The sequence below is a fragment of the Rhinoderma darwinii genome, chromosome 12 (genome assembly GCF_050947455.1).
Source record: "Rhinoderma darwinii isolate aRhiDar2 chromosome 12, aRhiDar2.hap1, whole genome shotgun sequence".
NCBI classification, from domain to species: Eukaryota; Metazoa; Chordata; class Amphibia; order Anura; family Rhinodermatidae; genus Rhinoderma; species Rhinoderma darwinii.
The window spans coordinates 20,472,869-20,481,400 of NC_134698.1; the positions used below are offsets into that span (position 1 = coordinate 20,472,869).

General features: G+C 44.3%; 1 protein-coding gene across 5 annotated transcripts; it reads left to right on the forward strand.

Annotated features, from left to right (window-relative positions):
• The first annotated feature begins 1,022 nt into the window (after positions 1-1,022).
• LOC142664691 (mitotic checkpoint serine/threonine-protein kinase BUB1 beta-like) lies at positions 1,023-6,558 on the forward strand. 5 transcript variants are annotated; one of them, XM_075843933.1, is made up of 4 exons: positions 1,023-1,107; positions 3,729-3,874; positions 5,214-5,273; positions 6,232-6,558. In XM_075843933.1, exons 1-4 carry the CDS (start codon positions 1,078-1,080, stop codon positions 6,392-6,394), a joined length of 399 nt encoding a protein of 132 aa, XP_075700048.1. In that variant the 5' UTR covers positions 1,023-1,077; the 3' UTR covers positions 6,395-6,558. The 5 variants fall into 5 exon arrangements, with proteins under 5 accessions (XP_075700048.1, XP_075700051.1, XP_075700050.1 ...); XM_075843936.1 differs by lacking the exon at positions 1,023-1,107 and adding an exon at positions 1,128-1,275 and having other exon boundaries at positions 3,732-3,874; positions 6,232-6,557; XM_075843935.1 differs by lacking the exon at positions 1,023-1,107 and adding an exon at positions 1,128-1,275 and having other exon boundaries at positions 6,232-6,556.
• Positions 6,559-8,532: the final 1,974 nt, after the last annotated feature.

Genomic DNA, 8,532 nt, shown 5'->3' on the forward strand with positions numbered 1-8,532 from the left:
CTGTTTTAAAAGTAGATACATTTAAATTTAGAAAAATGCAAATTTTTGCAAATTTTCTCAATCTTGGTGTTTTTTAGAAATAAATATTGAATTTATCGACCAAATTTTTTCCCTAACATAAAGTACAACATGTCACGAGAAAACAATCTCAGAATCGCTTGGATAGGTAAAAGCATTCCGGAGTTATTACCACATAAAGGCTCAGTCCTGCAGGGGTTAAAAAAAATTGATATCTGTTGTGCATAATAATTAGCATTTTGAGTTTTTTACTTCTAAAAAAAAAAATCTGTTATCATTAGGAGATTTGTTCAATAAAATTTGCATTATACTCCAACGGTTGATGGCGTGAAGATTATACTGACCGTCATTTGCATCGACTATTTCGTAAAATCAGCGAAAAATAACATTTGCATAATAATTTGGAACGCGGTGTAAATAAAAATCACTGTTGTTATCTACATTACAGCGCCGATCACATTATGTAGAATATAGGGCACTTATAATGGGGTGACAGAGCTGCGGTCATGTGACCTTATGTCTAAAGGTCTTTTTGCAGGACAAATACAATGCTGTTTCGTCGCGTTGTTTGCCGCAATTCGCTGCAAATAGTGCCAAAAACGACATTGTACTTTGGGTGGCTATGGGCCCCCTGGGAGTCTCGGGCCCCGGGCGGCCATCCAAAACACCCTATGATGATCCGCCATGGGGCATGGACACCCATCCCTAAAAATCTGCAAAGGTGTCCATAGGCCATTGAAATGAATGGGTCCGTAATAACGGATGAAAAATACGGACGTGTGCATGGGGCCGCGCCGTATTATTTAGGCCACACGGTCTTGGAAGTCGTTTTCCAGCGTTGGCTGTAGTCACATGCTCAGTGTACCTAAAATGCACCACCAAATTAGCTAAACCATTCGGCTGCTTCCATTACTAAAGGTCGGGCCCATGCATAAAAGTGTCAAATATGAAGGAATTATTTCATCCTACAGGAAAACTGACATAATCATTCCTCTCCAGGGAACTCCATGGAACAGCGCGCGCCGCCGAACAGCTAAACGAAAGACTACATCTCCCAAGATGCTTTTGTGCTTCCTTTACAATCACGTGGTATGTTTTAGCAAATCATCTCAAGGTACTCGAGAAGACAGCTGCGGTGGGCAGGCGCGTCACGTGACAGGTCTCGTAGTAGACCAATCAGACAACAGTTACTTTATTTCAAATCTGGTTTGTGTAGCGGCGTAGACTCCTTGAGCTGCGGAGATAACTGCACGGGCGGTGAGTGACGTGATGTGCCGGTGGAATATATCGCTAGTGATGGAGGGCAGCTCGTGGTGTGCGCCGCCCCCCGCTGGACCCTGTAGCGGCGCTGCCACAGTTTGCCCTCCATGTCGTAGATTATGTGCACTGTAACCTGGGGGGAGGGTTTATAAGCAATATGTGAGTAGGCGTTATCAGTACTTATACAACGGAGTGTATATAATGTATAATTGCCTTTCAATTCTCTACCAATGGGCTGATCTTGGGAGACAGTGACTTTGGGGAGGGGCGTTGTGGAGGGTATACACCGTGTGTGGTATATATGTGTGTATATCCTTATCTCTGCGATGGGCACATGTGCATTTTTAAGAACAGGCTTATTTTATTCGCGGAGGCGCGGGGTCATGGGCACAGCTTTGGCTGTAGCACATTTTTTCTAATCTACAACATTTATAACCGTTGCATCTGCACGTCCCCAGCAGACTGGCCTAAAATGTAAGGCTAAATTCACACTTTCGTTGTATAATCTCTTAGGCCCCATGCACACGAACGTATTTTTGTCCACCCGTAAATACGGGTCCTTGGTCACACGTATGCGACCCGTATTGCACCCGTATTTCCGGGCACGTTTTCTCTGCAAAATTGCGCTGCGCTAATCGGCAGCCCCTTCTCTCTATCAGTGCAGAATAGAGAGAAGGGACAGCCCTTACCGTAATAAAAGTAAAAGAAATTCATAACCCCTCTCTTCACATCCAGCCCGACCTCCCTGGATGACGCGGCAGTCCATGTGACCGCTGCAACCAGTGATTGGCCTGTGATTGGCTGTAACGTCATCCCAGGAGGCCGGACTTGAGGAAGAAGCAGGGAGTTCTGGGTAAATCTGAATGTCTTTTTTTTTTTTTTTTTTTTACAGCTTTATCTATATTTGATCGGTAGTTTCTGTCCCGGGTGCTGAGAGTTACTGCTGATCGTTTAACGCTTTCAGCACCCTGGACAGTGACTATTTACTGTTGTCGCCTAGCAACGCTCCTGTAATTACGGGTGCACACACGTAGTCACCCGTAATTACGGGAGCCCCATAGACTCCTATGGGCTGCCCGTGCCGTAATTACGGCCTGAAATAGGACATGTTCTATAATTTTTCAACGGCCCGACACCTTCCCGTAAGCATACGGGGAGGTACACGTGGCCAATAGAAGTCCATGGGCCCATAAAAACGTGCCGTAATTTCTCTATTCAAAAAAATGGATGTGTAATGGATGGTTCTTTATCACTGGTGTCAATGTAAGGGCCTGTTCACATCACCGTTCGCTTTCTGTTCCGGGGTTCCGTCTGTGGTTTCCATCGGGTGAACCCCGCAACGGAAATTGAAAGTGAAACCACAGCTTCCGTTTCAAACTCCACAAACATCCCCAAAAAAAAATCACAACTGACACACAATTGCTACGTGTGGGGCCATTGCATTCACAGCCGTCTACAGAGATGAATTAATTTCAGTTCATTGGATATCAGTTCCTTGGTATTCTGCACATGGACACTGGACCAATGAGCTAACACCTTACCTCTCTCCCGTAGCGGACAGTCTCCCTCGACAGGCGCAATCTTCTCTCTCCCTCTCTCTCCCTCTCTCTCTCTCCCTCTCTCTCTCTCTCCCTCTCTCTCCTCCCCCCCCTCTCTCTCTATCTCTCCCTCTCTCTCTCCTCCCCCCCTCTCTCTCTCTCTCCTCCCCCCCTCTCTCTCTCCCCCCCTCTCTCTCTCCCCCCCTCTCTCTCTCCTCCCCTCTCTCTCCCCCCTTCTCTCTCTCTCCCTCCCCCTCTCTCTCTCTCTCTCCCTCCCCCTCTCTCTCTCTCTCCTCCCCCCCCTCTCTCTCCTCCCCCCTCTCTCTCTCTCTCTCTCCTCCCCCCCTCTCTCTCTCTCTCTCCTCCCCCCTCTCTCTCTCTCCTCTCTCTTTCTCCTCCCCCCCTCTCTCTCTTTCTCCCCCCCCTCTCTCTCTTTCTCTTTCTCCTATAGTCATTCAGTTATGTGTACAAATGAAAGGAATAGGTGCAGCCACGTGACCATGGGGATACTAAAATTAGCTGAAGAAATTTAGTGTTACTCAGTGGCCACTAAAATCTATGGGCCATCATGTAATACATGCTCATCCCCAGTATTTCACAGCGAGCTTCTCAGCTTTAGTCTTTGTAAACATCTGCGTTGGTGTTTCGGTTTTCAAAGCGTTCAGGATCCGTCACACCGCAAATACCAACATGCCTGACAGACCCCATTGACTTACAGTGAGTTCCGCCAAGGTGTCTTTTTTTGATAGGAGAATATAGTGCAGCATGCTGCACCGTTTTCCCTGTCAAATTTTACGGAATCTGCGACAGCGGCCCTGAATGATGCCTCCGATGCAGATGTATCATAGAGAAGATATTGGTCATTGCTGATATACCTGTTATCTTTACAATATTTTGTATCCGTTTGTACAGCAGAGTATGGCACAGGACGGAGATGAGTGGGAACTCAGTAAGGAAAATGTTCAACCTCTTCGACATGGGAGGGATATGTCGACTCTGCAGGAGGTTCTCTCCCAGCAAGTCCATGCCAACCATAATGCCATCCTGCAAAGGAAACAGTGAGTAATTCACTAAACAGACAATAACTACTACATCAGGAGAGTCCAAGGAGGAGTCATTACCGTGTATACACCTGTATATTGTATCAGCATGTTACAAACCGTTCCTCCAGTTACTTCTCCACTGGCAATAAATATGTATGTTCTGGGGAGGGTAAAATAACATGAGTTAGGCTATGTTCACACTTCAATAATTTATTTTCCGGTTCTCCGTGACAACCCGGATAGCATAGTAAACCGTAAAATCTGATGGACCCATCGTGAGTTAATTGGATCTATCCGGATCCTTTGCAAAACGGATTCATCATTTCCATCATCGTTCACATAAAATGTAAGCCATGATACTAGTGTCAAGTCCGAATTTCAGGGTAGCTTCCTTCTCCCTGTTATTCCACACCGAATAACCACCTCTGTAAATTGAAAGCTGAAGGCATGCCTGGAAAGAAGTAAACCAGCCAAAGAGATGTTGGTACACAGCTTTCCTCAGATAGGACAGGAAGCGAACTAACTTTATTCAGAACAAAGAAACACAGGAAAAGACACATGCTCCCTCACTAGGGATGTGGGAGTGCCCAAGCCCCCACCGGCTTCTCAGCTGCAAGTTCTTCTGTACACTCTTCTTGCATTCCAGGGGGCGGTGTCTTCCATAGGTGTGTCCGTCATGAACAAAGAACTTGTTATGTATATATCAGTATATTACACAAAGAACTGAAATGTATATACATATGTGTGAGGATAATATTTTTGCAAACAATATACATGGTAATGATCCCTGACACTAGTGTGAACATACTCAAGTCCGCATGTGACTTACCCACGTGCTCTGAGTGACATGTAAGGCCTTGTAGTCCCACAACGGCTGTAGTGTCACCGGTTGGAGACCTCCGCCTTAGAGCTCCTGTAGAATCTCCGTACCGAAAGTCTGCAGCGTTTTACGCAAGATAAGTTGAAATGCTGCAAATTGAGAATCTGCGCCGCGGGTCAATTTCTGCAGCATTTATGCAACATGTGCGGGAGCTGTAAGTGCCTATTCACCAGAATGTTCCTCGGCCATGTGCTTAGGTGCCATGGGCTCCTCCGTTTAAAAATTTACTAACAAAACTAAAATGGTCACAAATGCAACAAAAAAAAAATTGTTTCCATCTGAAGCCGTCTTACAACGAGATCCTCCACGTCTTTGTAGTATATGATTATATAGGGGGATCAGTGGATGAAGGATCTATAGTGACATGAAATAAGCGCCTAAAAAAGCTGAGATGTGTAACCAATATTTGTATTGCCAAAACATGGAGGGATAATGTTTTGGTTCTTTATTCATTTAGTTCTTTTTTTTTTTAAGGGCCTTTGAATTGGAACTTCACTTTTACACTGGAGATGATCCTTTGGATGTTTGGGACCGGTATGTCAATTGTTGATGGACTCTTCTATAACAGTAATGATATTTAGGTTGGCTAATAGTTTGTTGGTGCATTGTAAGTGAGCACAGGATAGATGGGGTGCTTGTATGGAGAGAAGTTTTTATTTTGTTTCATTTCAATTTTACAGAAAAAAAATCACCTAAAAGAAAGTTGTTTTCATTGACCGTCATATTGCACTTATTTGTATGAGGTCGAGTTACAAGAGTCATTACTAAGCATATGGGGATTATGGAAGAAGGATAAAGGAGGGGGTTTACAGCATGACTTGGTGGAGCAGCCATGGGGGATGAAATCCTGTAAAGCATAATCATTACATTGCTGTCCTTATTTGAGAATATTGTGGCCCCTCTGTGGGGACTGCTTTTTCTGTCAAGAATGTCATAATCTTTAAACCTTTGATTTGTGAATGGGTAGGACGGAGCTCCAGAAAAGTGCCATTTTTTTTATTTTTTTTTAGAAGACTTCATAGATAAGTGACCTGGAAAAGGTTTTATGCATCTGTTTTATGCCGAGAAAGTGGAAACCATTACCCTAAACCCATGTGAGCAGGACTTCTCAAACTCCATCATATGATCCTTTTCTTAACTGCTGACTGGCTAAGAGGGATCATGTGATCACATAACCAGGAAGTTCTTGCTTTTCAGTCCCTCTTATTGGCACTTTGGGTGTTTAGTGGAGGTCATTGTGCCCACTAGTATAACTCTATCATTTTTTTTATTTTATTCATAGAGGTTTTCATTTTAAAGTGGTTGTACAGGATAAGGAAATCATGGCTGCTCAACATGGCGCTGAGCTGCAGTACCACACACAACCTGTGGGCGGCTGTAGCAGTGTTTTTTGGAAGAAAGCCGCCATGTTTTTATGATCCTGTGCAATCCCTGTGCTAGCTATCGGATTGTTAAAAACCGTTCTCATACTTGAACTTATTCTATGTTGTAGGTATATAAAATGGGCAGAACAAGCATATCCCCAGGGAGGTAAAGAGAGCAACTTGTCTCCACTGCTAGAGAGAGCGGTCAGGATATTCCACCAAGAGCAGAAGTATTATGGAGATCTGTGCTATCTCAATATTTGCCTCAAGTTTGTAAGTTCAGCAAAATAATTTCTCATTTTCTTTGTAAGGCTATGTTGACACCATGTAATCCATTTAACGGCATATGTGCAATTGGATTAAATTACAGTGAATTAACATGGATGCACATCAATTTCCATCGCTTTTTAAGCATATCAGTTTTTCTTTGTTCTATAAAAAAGACCCCCCCCCCCCACACACACACACACCAGCAAAGCAAAACCGAAAACAGATGCTGTTTCACAAATTCCTAATGTGTGAATATAGCCTAATAGAATACAGACACCTTTTATGTAAAAAAAAATATATTATATTTTTACAGGTTAGTGGTTACCTGGAGTTAAATAAAAAAAAAAAAAAAAAGTTGCAAGCTGTAATCCTCAATCCTTCATTCACTTTCACACCCCTGATATTCACTTTTTTTTTTTTTTTCATGTCCCTCCCAGGATTACATGCTGGATGTTGAGGTCTGATTCCAGGATGCTGCAGCATTCACTATCTCATGTATCAGCACAGGTTCATTTCTGTACTGCTTTCTCTTTCTACAGCTCATGAGGGATCTCTTCTCCCTTGTGCTGACCAGCACTGATGCTGAGGAGGTTGATTTTCCCCCTACCTTCCCCAGCAGACTCTGCCGTGGGTTCTTTTATATACTGATTTACAGCCTGTGTGCTTCACTCCCTGCAGACTGCCATGTGTGCTCTTTATTTTCACCCTATACGAACAGCCTGTGTGATCTGCCCTTCCTGGATACTTTCCTCACTCTCTACACTCTGATCTGCCATGTACAACCTTCTTCTCCTCCTCCTCCCTACTGTTATATCTAACACTAAGAAAAGTGAGGGTGTAGAGCAAAGAAAGCAGGTGTCAGCACCCGTCCGCAATAACTTTTGCCTTACTGCGCTGGGTTTATAGGTTTGAATCCGACCAAGGACAACATTTGCATGGAGTTTGTATGTTCTTCCCGTGTTTGCGTGGGTTTCCTCCAGGCACTCCCGTTTCCTCCCACACTTCAAAATCATTAGGCTTATTTGGAATGTAGATTGTAAGCTCCAATGAGGACCGGGACCGATGTGAGTGATTACTATATACAACACTGTAGAATAAGTTGGCGCTATACAAATGAATAAAATACATGAATAAGCAGCAGGACAACCAGCTATGTAAAGGAGTTAAACAGACTCTACAGCAGCAAAATGGTAGGGTTTTTAACGGACTCTTTTGAGAGTTGTTTAATTTTGCATCTAGGAAGCAAATCAATTATAAAATTTCATTGCAAAGGTGTCCAAAGCCTTTAATTGAAAGCCTAGATCAGAATTCCGTGTTTATTCGGGCATATGGATGTCATTGAGATGGGACTCCCGGTCAGGCCCCTCCACTAGGAGCCAGAGCAGAGAGCCACTGCACAGAGCGGTTTTGTGCAAGTGACATTGCCCAAATAAGTACTCTAGCCCTGGGTAAGCTCCTGACGTAAAGAGAACCTGTCACCTGCCCATACAGGTGCAGCATGTAATGGGAAGGGGTGCGCAAACCCTGGGGCACTTTACATTTTTTTCCTTTCCTCCTCTGTTATTTAGATATTGGTACCATTTATATTTAAATAACCCCCTGAATGGTCAATGGGGCGTGTATTTGGCAAGGGGGCGTGTAACGTTGCCGCTACGGACCGTGCCACAGCAAGAGCTGGAGTGAGGATAGAGCGCGCGTACATGTGTGCGTGCATGCACACTTTCACACTCTCTCTTAAAGTTCTCGCCAGACAAACGACAAGACTGATCTCTTGTCTGCCGTGAGCGAGTGTGCTTAGCACGGAGCTGCGTGCGTGCGCTCGCACACTCCTCTCTCCAGCTCTTGCTATGGCACTGTCCGTAGCTGATTGGACAGTGTCACAGCGATGTTACACGCCCCCTTGCCAATTACACACCCAATTGACAGTTCAGGGGGTTATTTAAAAATCGGGTGCCAAATATAATGCCACCAATATCTAAATAACGGAGGATAGGAAAAAAAAAATTTTTTTCAGAGTGCACCGAGAAAACGAAAAATCACTGTTAACGTGACACTTCCTCTTCTATCCGCCCCTAGAACGATATGTCCTTTCTCTTGTGTCTTCTGTGGCTCTTTCAGGAACGCTCCCTTATGCGAATGTCACAGGTCATGTGACGCAT

What these genes read in the sequence shown, in the direction of transcription:
- LOC142664691 (XM_075843933.1), top strand. Translation starts at nt 1,078, where the DNA reads ATGCTTTTGTGCTTCCTTTACAATCACGTG. An exon ending in GCCATCCTGCAAAGGAAACA is followed by an intron (nt 3,875 to 5,213) that starts GTGAGTAATTCA and finishes TTTTTTTTTAAG; the next exon opens with GGCCTTTGAATTGGAACTTC. An exon ending in CCTTTGGATGTTTGGGACCG is followed by an intron (nt 5,274 to 6,231) that starts GTATGTCAATTG and finishes TCTATGTTGTAG; the next exon opens with GTATATAAAATGGGCAGAAC.